The sequence below is a fragment of the Schistocerca americana genome, chromosome 2 (genome assembly GCF_021461395.2).
Source record: "Schistocerca americana isolate TAMUIC-IGC-003095 chromosome 2, iqSchAmer2.1, whole genome shotgun sequence".
Lineage (NCBI taxonomy): Eukaryota > Metazoa > Arthropoda > Insecta > Orthoptera > Acrididae > Schistocerca > Schistocerca americana.
In genome coordinates, this window is record NC_060120.1 from 299,015,392 (window position 1) to 299,033,730 (window position 18,339).

The 18,339-nt window shown below is 38.6% G+C and overlaps 1 protein-coding gene across 2 annotated transcripts in view; it reads left to right on the forward strand.

Moving 5' to 3' along the window:
• LOC124591836 (sodium-independent sulfate anion transporter-like) overlaps positions 1-18,339 on the forward strand; it is a 146,053-nt gene that overhangs the window by 92,844 nt on the left and 34,870 nt on the right. For both annotated transcript variants that reach the window (XM_047131774.1, XM_047131775.1), the window contains exons 3-7: positions 588-783; positions 5,474-5,694; positions 12,474-12,624; positions 16,615-16,779; positions 16,965-17,126. In XM_047131774.1, coding sequence (XP_046987730.1) covers positions 588-783; positions 5,474-5,694; positions 12,474-12,624; positions 16,615-16,779; positions 16,965-17,126 — 895 coding nt within the window. The remainder of the gene's footprint in view (positions 1-587; positions 784-5,473; positions 5,695-12,473; positions 12,625-16,614; positions 16,780-16,964; positions 17,127-18,339) is intronic.

Here is an 18,339-nt window from a genome sequence, read left to right on the forward strand (position 1 = left end):
TCACCTTCTGTGATCGTTTTATTGCAAGATGACACTTTTTGTCAAACCCACTAGTGTGGCCACAGTAGTGACACTTTGACTCTTTGATCGATCAACTGCTCATCTATGATTGTAAACACTCAAATGGTGTTTTACAGACATGTCGCCACACCACATGGAATGTGACACTAATTGTTTCCATAACAACCTTACTGCATGATCTGTCGAATGCACACAGGATGCTTATGCACAGGCTTTGCTGCAGTTAACACGTCCCCCCTCCGTAACAGTTGGTTCTTCTGTAGCAGTTGGCAGTTGTTCTTTAACAAGTGTCAGTTTTCTTAGCAGTTTTCAAGCAGTGTATTACTGAAAGAACAGGGTTTCCAAATTTTATCTGTTTTCAGGGTGCCTCTGAATTTTTGTAAGAATAGAGATTTTTCATTGTTAGACAGTGATTAAAGATATGTAAAAAAATAATCTCCTTTGTAGAAGATGGAATTAACCATTCCAATTCACCTATTATTATCTTTGTTTATGGTAATTGAAATTTCAATAAAGATGTTATCCTGTAAAACTGGTAACATTAAATTTGTTGTTATACTTTACAGTATGGTTTGTACTCAGCATTTGTAGGCTGTTTTGTATATGCCGTATTTGGAAGTGTAAAGGACATCACTATCGGGCCTACTGCTCTGATGGCACTGATGACCTATCAGCAGACATCAGACCTGAATGTTGATTTTGCCATCCTCTTATGTTTCTTTACTGGTTGTGTGCAGATGCTTATGAGTTTACTGCACTTAGGTAAGACTATTTAATTTGCTTGAAAAAAAAATAAGAAATTACTGTTTTTCTTGTTCATTTTAGATTAATAATTTTTAATGTAAAGAAAATATTGTCTAATTATCAGTAAATAAGATTTACATTATCACATATCTAAGAAAGATGATATGTTGAATGTGGAGAACTTATGTAATGAAATACATATTAAGAAAATTCTGTATCTTTATCTCATGAGTGATAAAGAGGAGAATTTTTTATAAACTATTTTCCATTATATGTAGAGGACTAAATTGTAATATTCTGAAATAACAATTCACAGTAGTGTATGGTGTGATACTGGGTATGAGTATCAACTCTTAGAAACCATGATGCTTTTTCTTGCACTAATCATTCTCCTATATACTGCGTAGTGCCTAACCTGCCATCTTATTGCCATGATTTAGATATTTTGTGACCTAACTCTCTATAGGAAAATGCAAGAATAGCAGCCCCATGGCTAATTCTTTGCTGCATCCTTTCCAAGCTTCACTAATATCTTTCCTCTGATGTTCCACCCCGTATTCCTGTCAAATTCTGTTGTATGTCATATACAGATAGCATAGCCAGTTGCTGTTGAATATGCAATGTGAACAAAATTGGCATTTTACTGTATGTTCCTGAATTGAAATCATTTAATTGTGGCCATCCTATCTGCTGTAGACTAAACTATGTGGCTGTGAGATACTCATAACTAAAAATCATGAAATCACATATGTGTGTATCATTGGAAATAGTGTCAATCAGTTGATATGGGGCTTGGCATTATGCATAAGTTTATAAATGTCAAGTTTCAATTTACCCATTCCACAGTGGTTGTGGGACACTCTGCAGCTGTGTCCGTACAAGGTTATTTCATCTTGAGAATAAGTATTGCTGTTACCAGTCAGTGTATGGAAAGGACAGATTTCTACTCGCCATAAAGAAGAGATGCTGAGTTGCAAACAGGCACAACAAAAAGACCAGCCAAATGTCCTTCTTCGCAAGCAGGAAACACACACACATTCACATAAGCACAACCCACACACACATGACCATTCCTACTTAAGAAAAGGCCATTTGGCTGAAAGATCAAACATATAACAGTCTTTTTGTTGTGCCTCACTGCCACTTAACATCTCCACTATACGGTGAGTAGCAGTCTTTCATTTTTCATAATATTGCTGTTCATCATCATCATCATCATCTTAGCCTTTTCCCACGTCATGTGGAGTCAGCGTTGGTTTGCGGATCCTTCTCTTCCATAAATGCCTATCCAGTGCTTCTTCTCTGAGCCATCCTTTCTCCCTTAGGTCCCCTGCTATCTTATCTTTCCATCTCAGTTTTGGTCTTCCTCTTCTCCTTCACCCTTCGATTTCTAGGTCTTAAATTCTTCTCCCCACGTAATACTCCTCTCTTCTCTGCACATGTCCATACCATCTTAGCCTACTTTCTTGGATCTTCTTCCCTATGGGCCCCGCTTTCCCTGTTCCTCTGATGTACTCATTCCTTAGTATATACTTTCGTGTCACCCCATTCATCCACCGTAATATTCTCATTTCTGCCACTTCCATCTTTTTGTCTTGGGCTTTTGTAATTGACCAAGTTTCTGTGATAGACAGCATTACAGATCTCACCACAGACTTGTAAAGCTTTCCTTTCATTCTGCAGCTAACCTTCTTATCACACAGTACTCTGCTCAGTTTCCTCAATCTCATCCATCCACTATTTATCGTGTGCTGTATTTCAGCCTCCAGTTCTTCATCACTTCGCATGTAAGAGCCTAGGTATTTAAATTTCTTGACCAGTGTCAGTTGTTCTCCTTGCAGGTTAATATATAGATCTTTGGCATCATTTGTACACACATGCTCTGTTTTCACCCTGCTAATTCTCATTCCCTTTCCTCTAGAGCTCTTCTCCACTGTTCAAGTTTGTCTTGAAGTGCCTCCTGGGTGGGTTCACCGATTACATCATCATCATCGGCAAACATCATGCTCCAAGGTGCCTCTTTTTTCACATCTTTGACTTATACATCAATGACAAGGTCAAGAAGATATGGGCTGAGAGCAGGTCCCTGATGTAGTCCTACTCTAACTGGAAATGCCTTTGTTGCACCTGCACCGCTCCCGACTTGTGTCATTGCACCTTCATACATGTCTTCTACCACCCTGATATATTTTTCTGACAGGCATTTACTTCTCAGACATCTCCATATCTCTTGCCTCAGCACTCGGTTATATGCCTTCTCAAGATTGATAAAGGCCATATGCAGTTTGGCTTGTACTTCTCTGTGCCTCTCCATCAGTTGCCTTAGTGCAAATATTGCATCAGTTGTTCCTCTTCCCAGCATAAATCCAAACTGTTCTTCACATACTTCAGTTCTAGATGCAACCTCTTCTCAATAATCCTTTCCCAGATCTTCATTGTGTGGGACATCAGTTTTATCCCTCTACAATTGCCACAGTTTTGGATATCCCCTTGCCCCTTATATATGGGAACCAGTATACTGCTTCTCCACACAAGCAACATTCTTTCTCCTTCCCAGATCTTCTGCATTAGATCCCAGAGAATTTCAGTTCCCTGTTCTCCCAGGCTTTTCTATGCTTCTATTGGGATTTGGCCTGCCCTTAGGGCCTTCACACTTTTCATTTTCTTCATCGCATGTTTGACTTCTTCCCTGCTTATGCTTTGGGTTCAATAAATGACAGGTTGTGAGAGCTGGGTGAGCTGGTCCCTATAATTGTCAAATAAATCGTATAGTAATTCTTATTTACCAATTTTAACACCCAATTGTCAGTACAGTTGTGGAGCACTATTAAGGGGAAGCAAATGGCATGTCTTTGATTGTTTTGTCCCTACCACATACTGTCTCATACCAGCTAACCACATAATACTGCAGTTGTCAGTACCGCATTTAACACATGTATGTCTGTGTGTTATTTCTGCTTTACTCCAAAGCTTCACATGATATCATCAGTGAAAGAAGAAAACATACTTCAAACAACAGATGTGCAAAGTGGATGGCTGAACACTGGATGAATGTCCTTTAATCTGACTGTCTGATGTGTTTGCACTAGTTCATGGATAGTCATAGGTGTATACATGTTTGGCATCAAACTGTGAGACAAGTAATCTGTTATCCTTGGTGTCCAAAATATCGGTTTATGACATTAGGTAATTGGGAACATGTTAGCAGTACAGGAATGCTAGATCGATCTCACTCTGTGATCTCATTGCAGAAAGTATCCAATATTTTCACAAATAATGAGGTCCACATTTAGAACAGTGCCTCTAGTTGCTGCATTTTTCCCTTGAGGAACTAGTTGTGCAGTCTCTGCCAGAAATAATGTACTGAAATTCCCTAAACTATTTTGTCCACCCTTTAGCTGTAATTTGAAAATTTCTGTACTTGGATGTGTTCTTAACAAATCTGGGTATCTGGTTTTCCTGGCTGCTTCATGCAAAACTTCCTCACACTATACAGATTAGGGTATGTCCATTAATTAAGTGAGGTTTTTTTCCTTAAAACTTAGAACCCCCCCTTCCCCTTTCTGAGATTTGACAAGATGTGGTGGGACCTGCCCCCTCCCCCCTTACCCGAGGTTTACCCTATAATTTTTAAATAATTTATTTCATATATTCATGTTTTTGATTCGTACCGCTAAAAATACTTATTAGTTTGCTTGGAATTAATTTTATAAAACAAAATGTTATCTGTTATGATAGTGAATATTTACTGCCCTTTGGTGGCTTTCAAGATAGTTTACTCAATTAAACTTGTTATAATGCATTTTAATGTGGTTATCATTTTCACGTTTAATTTCACAGAATGAATATAATTTGTAGATTTAGAAAAAGTATTAAACAGTATTTTTAGCATGTGATTAAAAAAAAATTAACACAGCACCCCAGAGTAGTATTCAGCTGAACAGACAGACAGACAAAAAGACTCCATGAAAGTAGTATTAATAATTTTGATAGTTCCCTAAAAAGTTGATCTTTTATTTATGTATTTTATACTTTACGCGTCACTGAACCTTTATTTACTTTGAGATGAAAGACAACATTTTGTGAACTATAGGATTACGTAGCTTTTCAATCTCTTTATTTTAATGATCACTAAGAGAATTTTTGACAGTAACCTTCAGCTTAGCTTCCTTCCACTTCTTGCTTGTGTGTTTGTTTTAATTCATTGGCATGCCACTTAAAATGTGAATTGTAAAAGTTACGACACACATTCATGTTGAACACAATAACAATGGGCTGTATACGTTTTAAACAATATCATGACTGACTGACTGACTGACTGACTGACTGACACAAATAGTGATTTCAGTCAGCATGGGAGTGAACTATCCGAATGAAATCTCTCACTTGTGTGGCACTTGTTTCAAATTGGGGAAACTCCAGCATGTACAAGTGTAAAACGTTCAGTTCAGTTCTGCAATAAAGATTAATTGGCACTTCAATACTGTCTATGCACAGGATCAATTTCATTAAACAAAATTTTATTGGTTATAATAATGTATATTCTTTGAATTAAAATGCTAACATGAGATATTCATTGTCCCTTGCCTCCAAAGATTTTGCTGGACCCCCTCCCCATTTTTAGCTCATGTAATTAATGGACCTACTCTTAAGTATATCATCATTATCCTTGTTTTAAGTAAAATTAATTACCTCTTTTGTTTAACAGGTGTGCTAATAGACTTCATTTCAATCCCTGTAACAGTTGGATTTACATCTGCAACTTCAGTAATCATTGCATGCTCACAGTTGAAAGGTCTACTTGGTCTGAAGTTCAAAGCATCAGGTTTCATTCCCACTGTGAAAGCAGTAGCAATGCACATACATGAGACAAGGCTGTGGGACACTGTGCTTGGTTTCACATGTATAGTCATCTTGTTAGGAATGAGAGTGAGTACAACTGGTCAGTAAATTGTAATATTTTGAATAAAAGAGCATACATCAACAAACTTCTTACTCATAACAGTTATTGGTCTCCTCCTTATGTTTTCTCAATTTTTGACAAGTTAATAGTTTATTAAAAAGAAGTAAGAAATTAAACTTCAATCTAGTATTGCCTGATCATGTCTTTTGGAATGGAGCTGGACACATGTTAATAATGTCGGATAACTACTAAAGTTGTGGCTACCATTGGTGCAAAAGGGAAGTGCTTGGAGCACGAGTTTCAGAACATTTAAATATTTGTTAAAGTGCTGCTGAATTGGTGCATTTATAGCAAAATGTGCCAGACTTAAAGAAACTATGCCCTGCAGAATAATTTGGGTATGAAAGTAGCTTTCTGCAATGCTAGCTTGAAGGGTTGAGTTTCAAAATATCTGATGACATTGTAGATGGTCCACAATGTGACTTCAGTTATTTTCATTTAAGTTATTTTCATTTCACTAATTTATTAATCATTGGCTGGGTGATGGGTGGTGATTGGAGCTTATGAGGAGGCTCCAGGTTGAGTGATTTCCTAATGATGGCTGGTGTTTTCCAACACCCATTGAGAGTGACTTCTAAAAGTCATCACTGGAAGTTGCACCTTATGGAAGCACTTTTAGTGGAACAAGAAATAGCGAGTGAAAATGCCTATATCATGACCCTGATTCTGACTAGCTGAAAGGCCTAAATGTTGAATAATTTTGTGGAGCAGTTTGGACCTCGTGAAACCGAGGAGTTGGCCAGCCGTCCTCTTGAGGTGCAGAAGCCAAGTGACCTCTCAGGTGGATGTGGCATTTTTGTAGTGTATTTCAAAAGTTTGGGAAGCTGATTCTGTGTACTCAACTGAGTTATTTCTTCCAGTGTGGACAGGCATGGATTCTGGGTTGACTCATTCCGGTTTTGTAAGTGAGTGTGCAGACATTCAGCAGCCAAAAATCTCAAATTAGTTTGTGCAGCCCAGTAGCTAGCTGGACAAGTGAATGAGATAGACTTGGCAAGATCTTCACTGAAACCAACAAATCTCACTTATTTCTGTGCAAATTTGATAGTGGTGTTTCTGTGCGATGCTTTCCCTGTTGACTTTAAAGTGTGCTGTTTTGTTGTCATGAAGTTCGTCAATGGAAATTGCTAGAATCGAGTTCTCTACATCTACATCTACATCCATACTCCGCAAGCCACCTGACGGTGTGTGGCTACCTTGAGTACCTCTATTGGTTCTCTCTTCTATTCCAGTCTCGTATTGTTCATGGAAAGAAAGATTGTCGGTATGCCTCTGTGTGGGCTCTAATCTCTCTGATTTTATCCTCATGGTCTCTTTGCGAGATACACGTAGGAGGGAGCAATACTGGTTTACTGCTTGATTCCTCAGTGAAAGTATGTTCTTGAAACTTCAACAAAAGCTCGTATTGAGCTACTGAGCATCTCTCTCGCAGAGTCTTCCACTGGAGTTTACCTATCATCTTTGTAACGCTTTCATGATTACTAAATGATACTGTAATGCAGCGTTCTGCTCTCCGTTGGATCTTCTCTATCTCTTCTATCAACCCTATCTGGTACGGATCCCACACCGGTGAGCAGTATTCAAGCAGTGGCCGAACAAGTGTGCTGTAACCTACTTCCTTTGTTTTTGGACTGCATTTCCTTAGGATTCTTGCAATGAATCTCAGTCTGGCATTTGCTTTACTGACGATTAATTTTATATGGTTATTCCATTTTAAATCACTCCTAATACCTAGTCCCAGATAATTTTTGGAATTAACTGCTCCCAGTTGCTGACCTACTATATTGTAGCTAAATGATAAAGGATCTTTCTTTCTATGTATTCGCAGCACATTACACTTGTCTACATTGAGATTCAATTGCCATTCCCTGCACCATCTGTCAATTCGTTGCGGATCCTCTTGCATTTCAGTACAATTTTCCATTCTTACAACCTCTCGATATACTACAGCATCATCCACAAAAAGCCTCAGTGAACTTCTGATGTTATCCACAAGGTCATTTATATGTATTGTGAATAGCAACAGTCCTACGACACTCCCCTGCGGCACACCTGAAATCACTCGTACTTCGGAAGACTTTTCTCCATTGAGAATGACACGCTGCGTCCTGTTATCTAGTAGGAACCCTTCAATCCAATCACACAATTGGTCTGATAGTCCATGTGCTCTTACTTTGTTCATTAAACAACTGTGGGGAACTGTATCAAACGCCTTGCGGAAGTCAAGAAACACGGCATCTACCTGGGAACCCATGTCAATGGCCCTCAGAGTCTCATGGACGAATAGCACGAGCTGGATTTCACACGATCGTCTTTTTCGAAACCCATGCTGATTCCTATAGAGTAGATTTCTAGTCTCCAGAAAAGTCATTATACTCTAACATTATAGGTGTTCCAAAATTCTACAACTGATCGGCGTTATAGATATAGATCTACAGTTCTGCACATCTGTCCGATGTCCCTTCTTGAAAACGGGGATGACCTGTGCCCTTTTCCAACGTCTCTTCTAGAGACCTATGGTACACCGCTGCGAGAAGGGGGGCAAGTTCCTTCGCGTACTCTGTGTAAAATCAAACCAGTATCCCATCAGGTCCAGCGGCCTTTCCTCTTTTGAGTGATTCTAATTGTTTTTCTATCCCTCTGTCATCTGTTTCAATATATACCATTTTGTTATCTGTGCGACAATCTAGAGAAGGAAATACAGTGCAGTCTTCCTCTGTGAAATAGCTTTGGAAAAAGACATTTAGTATTTTGGCCTTTAGTCTGTCATCCTCTGTTTCAGTACCATTTTGGTCACAGTGTGTCTGGACATTATGTTTTGATCCACCTACCTCTTTGACATAAGACCAAAATTTCTTAGGATTATCTGCCAAGTCTGTACATAAAACTTTACTTTCAAATTCACTGAATGCCTCTTGCATAGCCCTCCTCACACTTCAGTTTGCTTTGTGTAATTTTTGTTTGTCTGCAAGACTTTGGCTATGTTTATGTTTTCTGTGAAGTTCCCTTTGCTTCCGTAGCAGTTTTCTAACTCGGTTGTTGTACCATGGTGGCTCTTTTCCATCTCTTACGATCTTGCTTGGCACATACTCATCTAATGCATATTGTATGATGGCTTTGAAATTTGTCCACTGATCTGCAACACTATCTGTACTTGAGATAAAACTTTTGTGTTGAGCCGTCAAGTACTCTGAAATCTGCTTTTTGTCACTTTTGCTAATCAGAAAAATCTTCCAACCTTTTTTTAATATTTCTATTTATGGTTTAAATGACCAATGCTGTAACCTTTTATGATCGCTGATTCCTTGTTCTGCGTTAACTGTTTCAAATAGTTCGGGTCTGTTTGTCACCAGAAGGTCTAATATGTTATCACCACTAGTCACTTCTCTGTTTAACTGCTCAAGGTAGTTTTCAGATAATGCACTTTAAAAAATTTCACTGTATTCTTTGTCCCATTCACCCGTTATAAACTTCTGACTCTCCCAGTCTATATCTGGTAAATTAAAATCTCCACCCAAAAGTATAACATGGTCGGGAAATCGACTGGAAATATTTTCCAATTTTTCCTTCAGGTGTTATGCCACAACAAATGCTGAGCCAGGGTCTATAGAGACATCCAATTATCATGTTTGAGCCTGCTTTAACTGTGACCTTCACCCAAATTATTTCACATTTCGGATCTCCATCAATTTCCTTCGATACTATTGCACTTTTTATCGCTGTAAACACGCCTCCCCCTTAACTGTCCAGCCTGTCACTGTGCTATACATTCCAATCTGAGTTTAGAATTTCATTACTGTTTACATCTGGTTTCAGCCAACTTTCCGTCCTTAGTACTATGTGGGAATTGTGACCTTTTATTAACGAGAGCAGTTCTGGGACCTTTCTATAGACGCTCCTGCAGTTTACTATTATCACATTAATACTGTCATTCCCTGTTGCATTTTGCCTGTTGCTACCTTGTGCATCTCTGGAGGCGTCTTGTCGGGCCTAGGGAGGGAATTCTCTAACCTAAAAAACCCACATGTGCACTCCACACATACTCTGCTACCATTGTAGCTGCTTCCTGTGTGTAGTGCATGCCTGACCTATTTAGGGGGACCCTACATTTCCCCACCCGATAGGAAAGGTCGAGAAATTTGCACCCCAGATCTCCGCAGAATCATCTGAGTCTTTGATTTAAACCTTCCACTCAGCTCCAAACCAGAGGACTCACGATCGGTTGTGGGAACGACACTACAAATAGGTAGCTCAGATTCCACCCCACAAGCGAGGCTTTCTGCCTTCACCAACTCCGCCAACTGCCTGTATGAACTGAGGATGACCTCTGAACCCAGACGGCAGGAGTCGTTGGTACCGACATGAGCAACAATTTGCAATCGGGTGCACCCAGTGCTCTCTGTTACTGCCGGCAGGGCCTCCTCCACATCTTGGATAAAACCCCAGGCAAGAAGACAGAGTGAACACTGGCTTTCTTCCCCGACCTTTCCACTATTTCCCTAAGGGGCTCCATCACCCGCCTAGCATTGGAGCTCCCAATCACTAATAAATCCCTCCCCCCGTGTGCCTGCTCGGACCTTGCTGAAGGAGCGGCCACATGTCCACTCACAGGCAGAGTGGGCAATGCCACACAGCCAGCCTCTACATTGACCCTCCGCCTCGAGCGATGTGAATGCCGTTGAACCCACCACTCCCCTTGAGGAGAGGGTGACCCAACCGCGCCCGCTACCCGCGAAGATGTCTAGACAGCAGGGACCGTGGGTGAAGCGTGTAACATCTGGTGTGTACCATGTGACACACCACACTCCCCACTGCCACTACACTCCGAGGCAGCAACCTGAAGACAGCCGACTGCGGCCATCAGCACTTTCAGCAGTTCGCGAACAGTGGCCAGCTCCTCCTGTGTCCATACACAGCAGTCACACATCCTATCCATCCTAAGAAATCAACAATTTACTATAGAGAGTTAAGTAATCAACTTTTAACTAGACTGCTAATTCACTAAAGGCGGCTGATAGCTGACTACACTGTGATTACTAGACACTTCTTGTTAGAAACAATGAAAATAAGCACTAACTGTCTCTGGACTGTATTCCAAACAAACACGAAATCTATGGAACGCTATTACTAGTATTTGAAAATTAAAGCTTTCTAAAAGCAAAAACACACGGAAAAAGAAGTGACAAGTAAGAAAAACACAGTTAATACTTGAATTTACATAGCTTGCTGCACAGGAGATGTGAAGCAGACGGCAGTTACGACGAGTTGGAGGTAGTGTCTTAAACAGCCACTAAAGAACACATTCCAGTGCAGCAATTGGATCTCGGACTCTTCCTGAGAGTGGTTAGATATCTACAGGACTTTTAATTATTATCTTTGGTGAAGTCACATAATTAAATTCAGCAGTCTTATCTTTAGAAAAACAAATTAACATTTACATGGTTAGGATATACAGATTTACTAATTTTGCTTTGTGTATTAAAGAACTTAATGACTCTGGTTTTTTCAATAGGTGTTATCTATATTGGTTACAGCCTGAGGAAGGTCATTTGCAAACAGTGGCTGAAACTGCAATTAGTGGTTGTAGCTCTGTACTCTAATATCCATCATATGTTGTGTATTTACCATTGTTGAGTCAGTGATTGTGCTGCTTTGATCACCACTGCAGGGCAGATTGTGCACAGAGGCTGTCGCATGTATTTTTACACTTTACGATACAGCTGGTTTGAAAATGGACACATGTGTCTTAAACTAGTCACCACCAAGAAATTAAAAAAAAGAAAGAAAAAGATACATCTCAGTGCAACTTATGATGGAGCTACAACCATTTATTTCAATTATGAGACAAGCTGTGCACCTGTTTTTCACCTGCACCGTGCTGCAAGTTCATAAAGTGGCTGAAATGTTGGAGAATTTTATTTATTTGTATTCTTCGCTATGAAATATAAATTTATTGAGTGTGATTTGCAATCTGGGTGCCAATTCATTACATTTTGATTTTGTTTTGTTTATGAATAAAAATGCCTAAAAAATGGTGGAGTCATTCTGAATACACCAGAATGGCTAAAAGCATCTAGGGCTATGAGGTCTGCAGAATCCAGTTGAGATCATCAGGCAAGAATTGCTGTGCCTTGAGAACACCAGGCTTTAACTCACTCATTGGAAACTCCTACCAAACATGAGGTGCAACATAAATCAGATTAACAGTGTCGTGTATTATCTCATTCCTCAGAACCCATCGCTCACAGAGGAAACCACTGCATTTTTCAGCATGTTACACAGCTGCTTCACTGTGTCTTCTGTGTTATGAAGTAAATATGTTCTTGGTTTATGTCTCTAACTACACTACTTCAAACACTGTATGCAAAGAAGCTAAAAAGTCAAAAACAAATTCTACACACACACACAGTCTTGGTCACAGCTATAAATAAATACCTCTGCAATGCGGGGTTTCTTAGCTAGTAAACACACTGAACAGAAAATTCTAGTAAATTTTGGATGAGCTACTATTCTTTTCCATTGAGACTGCCCGTTGAATGCAAGCATGTTAGTAAGTGGAAGGAGTGAAACAAACAAGAATTATCCTAGGGAACATCAAATGAAGACTGAATAATGTGCGTAGAGCTCCAGCTAGACGATTGACTTATCTCAGTTGTGTTAATTTTATCATATTGCAGTTTATGTTTTATATTAGTTTAAGTATATTAAGTAGAAAGAATCTCATGAAAGTTATATAAAATTTCAGAAACTAAAAGATGTGAAACCAGGGCCAGCATGGGCAAATCGATCTATGTGGCTTTTGTCTACTGCTCGCAATGCTTTAGTAGTTCTGCTGTGTTCAGCACTAGCTTACATGTTGGTTTCTGATGATGGAACTGCACCTTTTCTGCTGACAGGTAAGTCGTATTTTGTTATGCAACAATTTAAAGTACTTTACATATAACATGCTATAGCCTTTTAATTTTGTGGACTGTGATATCCTCATTCAAAAGGTAAAATAATATGGACTAGTGGAAGGAGTGAATTGTTTTCTGTAAATTATGTCGGAGTCAAGTATGTTACATGTAAAATTAAAACTGTGTGTGTTAGTTCCACATCAGTCTGACAGAAATAAGCACTCAGAATTTGAAGCAACCAGGCAAGGTGTATGACAGGATTCTGCTCTGAGTCCTTCATTATTTCTGGTATACATAAATGATCTTCCACTTGAATTGTCACAAGATACAAATGTTGTCCTTATTACAGATGATGCAAGCATATGGGTGGGAAATGGTAATAATCTTGTTACTATAAAAGTAGCAAACAGTATATTTATTATATTTATCTTTCACATTTAAATCCACAAACTGTACAGAGACTCTGTTTGAAGAATGAAATACAAGAAGCAGACAGTGTTAGCATTTTGGGAGTACAGTTATGGTAGCTTACAACCTTAATTTAAAAACCCACATCCTAGAATTACTGAACTGAAATATTTCATTTATATTTGCAGTGCATATGGTCACTGCCAGAAATGATTTAAAAATGAGAAAATTGATCACTGGTAGAGATGATTTAAAAATAAGAAAACTAGTTTATTCTGCATATTTCTATTCATTGGTTAGTTTTGGCTTTTTAGGGGGGGGGGGGGGGGGGGGCGACTCAGCTTACAGGGATAGTATTTTTGGAAGACAGAATTGTTTTCTGTAAATTATATCAGAGTCAAGTATGTTACATGTAAAATTAAAACTACAGTTGAATCACAGAAAACAACGTGACACAAGGAAATGTCCTTTGGATATACAACAGAACAGTCTAATCCTTCTTTGTCATTTTTAATAGCAGTTCTGTCACTTGGCAAAAGCTTCAGATCATCAAATGTGCAAAAATAGTGCATTTTGAATCTTAACACTTTTCATAGAATTTTTTGAAATGGGAAATAGTGTAATAAGAATTATGTTTGTTGAGGACATGAGATGAAACACTGGTTCAGTATTTTATAACAGCAACAAAAGGCAATATTACATTTAGTATATACTTGTCACAAAATCCGTCATGTCCAGTGGCACTTGATACGAAACCACATTTTAGCAGTGAGGATAAACTCGTAACTCATGAGATGACTGAGAGCATGCTGGTTATTTAAAAAACATAACTAGTTTAGGTAGATCATGACAAAATGTTTGCCAGACCTTAGAGGCCATAAGTGATACCGGAATTCCGCCACAAATAAAGTGCTGTCAGTTGAAGTGCAGTATCATACCACAAGTCATTACCACTACACAGTAATGGGTACTTTTAGCAAACTACAAAGCAATTTGACATGGAATAATGTCTCTTCGATGGCAAGTCAGTAAGAACATTTTCTCAGTGCTGTAGCTGAGGGAAGAATAGGAAATGAATTGTAAATGACACTGAAGTCATTAAATGTGGAGCACTAACTCTTATTGGACAATACTGCAGATGAGTCACTCAAGGCCATGACAGACCAGCCATCACAGCATCTGCTTGAAGCCATGGTGTGGTGAATAGTGATTTATTTGTCTTGTAAAATACACTTAATAATAATTAGATTAGGGTAGAGCAGACATGCCAAAAACTGGTAACATGATACACTTGTGCAGAACTGTACTTAATGTACTGAAGCAGTATTTAATTTTTTTTTAATCCTGAGAATGAAATGTTAGATTTACGTAATAAGGCTGATGATCAGTGACATACTGCTTAAATTATCAGCTCATTCTCCATTAGCTATCACTGAGTGTCAGAATATTGCGTAACTTCTTTTTCAATATATTTACTTCACGTTCAGATTGTTATTCTCTTAGGCTACTGAAGAATGTAATTTCATATATTGTCTTTATTTCGTGTACTATGTGGATGATCGAAATAATTTTTCATGAAAAATTCTTGTTTTCAGTATAAAAGGAGTTATTATCTCATAGATGTTTAGGGATGAAACTGAGTTTTAGATAAGTAATATGATGTCTCATACATTCACAGTAGTGATTTTAAGAGCTTTGGCAAGGCACTGTATAGGCATTTATGATTATATTTCCAAATCAGTTTTGTCTTGTTGGAAAATTCTCAACAAAACTCCACACAATATACATATTCAGCAGGTGACAGTGATGTAGTTGTGATATCTGTGTTATTATGTGACACTGTCGACAGTTATCTTACACAGTGTTTGTAGATACATTTCTGATATTGTGCTTTTCGGTTTCCTCAAGAGATACAGAACCCGTGAAAGACTGGAACATACATTTTAGTGTGCTGCCATCAGATTAACTTGGTATCAATGATAAACCCCAGAAGCTTCACAGCTGCTGTGTCATCCGGTGCTTCAGTATCAGTGAGGCTGCATAATATCCTCTGTGTTTGTCTTCATTAATGTTCATCTTGTTCATGATAGATCAAGTCTTGGCCTCATCAATTAGGACTTGTGTTTGTTGAACAGGCTGAACTACAGTCTCCACTTCGGAGAACAAAGTTTATTATCTGCGAACTGCTGGGTGTGCTCACTGGAGCCTATGTCATTAACGAAAATTAGGAATAACGGAGATTATTTCCTTCAAAATAAGTTAATAGGTGATCTTGCTGATCTTTTATTATGGACTTTGTTCCTTTAGATAGCAGTGGTATTATAGACATGAACCTGTAGCTTGACACTTGATGTCAATTACCATTTTTCTAAACTGGTACTGTGTGTTCTGCTTTCAGTGTGACTGGAAAGTACCAGCATAAAGGCACTTATTTACTACAACTGTCAGTGTTTGAGCAGTTTGATAGATTATATTTTTTAACATATTACAGGAGACGCTGTAAATACTGGCTCCCTAAGTGTTTGTTTTTTACTAATTTTATTATGTCTTTTATATGCAATCTCTTCCACATTACCATGGTGCATTCATTTCCAAATTTCACAACAGCAGCAGGATCTGCGCCAAAGTCAGGAATTTCACCTACTCTGCTTAGCACTATTTTTATAAAATATTCATTTAATTCATCTGGACTGCAAGAATTAGAAAAAGAAGTGGGCTTTGGCTTGTTCATTAACCAGCTGCTCCCTTGCTGCTTTTCAAGGACTCTGCGCTCCTTCATTAAACATGGCATTGTTTTACTTCTTTGCTTTCTCTACTTCTTTTCTGTAAATCCTTTTGAGCTGTAAATAATTGCAGTATAGTCTATCCTTAATGCTAATATTTTTTAGCTTCTTTACTAGTTAGACAGTGCATTTTATTTTAGCTAGTGTAGTAGTGTAATATCTCTTTACTTTGTCAGTTTTATGCATGTATTTTGATTTGGCAATTGGATATCTCTTGGGTTTTAGTGGAAAATTCTCATCAGATTGGGCTTTTAAGGGTCTGGAAATGGAATTCAGGGAAAGCAGTATCTGCGTAGTACCTTATTTCTTTGAATCATCTTGCTCAAGTTGGAAGCTCCTAGAGGTGTGTTTTTTTTTTTCCACTCAGACATAACAGAAACCTCCTCTTTCTCTTCCAGTGTAAGAGTGGAGATGACATTATTTAGATAGTGTTATCACCAGATGTGAGATTGGTGTCACCACATTGAGCTGGAGCCCAGTTGATAGTCCTTTGCAAGATTACTTGCAAATTTCCCGCAAGAAGAAAAGAAGAAGAAAATAATGGAAAAAAAATGTTTTTGTCCACAAATATCATATCAAAAAATTTGGCTATACAGTCACATCATATCTGTTGCTGTTCAGGATATGAGCACACATATTGATATAAAGCATCACAATTTTGCATTATTAGTGTTACGTTCTTTGAGATAACACTTGTATGTTAGCTGTTATTTTTGTCACTTGTATTAACAGTTTATCTACTTACACCATTTAAAACTTTTTCTGCTTTATTTGCATTTGTATTTTTACTGTGTTATAGGAACTGTGAGATCTGGTCTGCCGAACTTCGGATTTCCTCCTTTCAGCACAACTATTGGAAATACAACATATTCATTTGGTGAGATGTGTGGACAGCTTGGCTCATCTATCTTTCTTGTGCCTGTTATTGGTGTCTTAGGAAATGTTGCCATTGCAAAAGCTTTTGGTAAGTATCCCATATTAATGTTTGCTGCTTAAAAGTCAGTATTTATTGTCAGCTGAACATTTGTTTATGAATTGGATTTGAATTTTCAGCTGCATTGGATAAGAAAAAAAAATGCATGCTATATAATTCACATATCTAATATTTTATTTTTTAAGTGTGACAGTTTCATTTGCTTTTACTTGCAGCTAGTGGAGAATCTGTTGATGCAACACAGGAAATGTTGGCCCTTGGACTGTGCAACATCTTTGGTTCAATGGCATCATCTTTCCCTGTGAGTGGATCTTTTTCACGTAGTGCTGTGAACCATGCAAGTGGTGTTAAGACACAGTTGGGAGGCATTTATACTGGTCAGTGTATAATTTCTTTTCTGTGTGTTTTAATTATACCTACACTAGTTATAGGTCTGTAGTCAGGAAAGTTACAATTATATCAGTTCAACATGTTTTCTCTTGTTGTGGTACCATGTTAAAATCAACTCTAATCTAGTAAAGAAAATTTAATAGCTAAGTAATATACTGTAAATGAATCTGGAAATAGTGGTTTGGGGGGAGGATACAGCAGTTGTGTAGGAGATTAGCAAAGTGGCTAGGAGGAAAAGGAATGAAGTGCATCATTCAATAGTTGCTACTTCAGTACCACTACACACCGTATTGTTTGATGCCTAAGCTTGGTAGCAACAACACAAAATAGTTCCAGTCTGAAGTCTTTAGATTCCTACTTATTCAAAACTTGAGTCCAGGTGCCAAGGTAAGGGACGTGTGTTACACTTGATACTAGAAAGAAATGAATATGGCAGATTTTTTTTCTTCCTTACTTTTTCTGTACTTACTTTAGTTTCTGTCCTGTCTTTTAATTTAACCTATGTTTCATTTCCTGCTGAACTATGAATTTTTCTTCTAGTTTGTAGCTCTCATCACTGATTTGGAAAAAACTTGCTATTGATACCTCACTCACACATGACTGCCATCTCAAGCTGCTCTGACCAGAATGGAACCCAAATGGAAGCAGCAATCTGTAGGGGGCAGGGAAAGGGGTAGGGATAGCATGATACAGGCGTAGGGGAAGAGGAGTTGGCACAGCCTGGCAGAGCTTGCAGGGACTAGGTGGCAGGACAAGGCTACCAGGTGGAGTGTTGGGAGATTGCAGGGAAGGGTGGTTGCAGGATGGAAAAGGAGAGGAACAGAGAAAGGGAAAACCCTGGTGTGTTCTTTAGCAGAACAGTGCACAATGACCAGAGAGGACATGAATTGGGAGGAGGCAATAGGACAGAGGGGACAAAAACTGATGGATGGAGGGTGTGTTGACAGTAGGTTACCATATGTCAAGACTGGAATGATTTTGGGAGCAGAAGTGTGTTGTGGGGCGAAATCTCATCTGCACAGTTCAGAAAAACTGGTGGTGGAGGGGGACAATCCAGATGGCCCTTGTTGTGAAGCAGCCACTGCTGCATGGTGTGCCACAGGGTGGTCCACTTTGCTCTTGGCCACAGTTTAGCGATAGCCATTCAACTTAGTGGACAACTGGTTGGTAGTCACATTATGGCAAGAAAGGTTGTCAGTA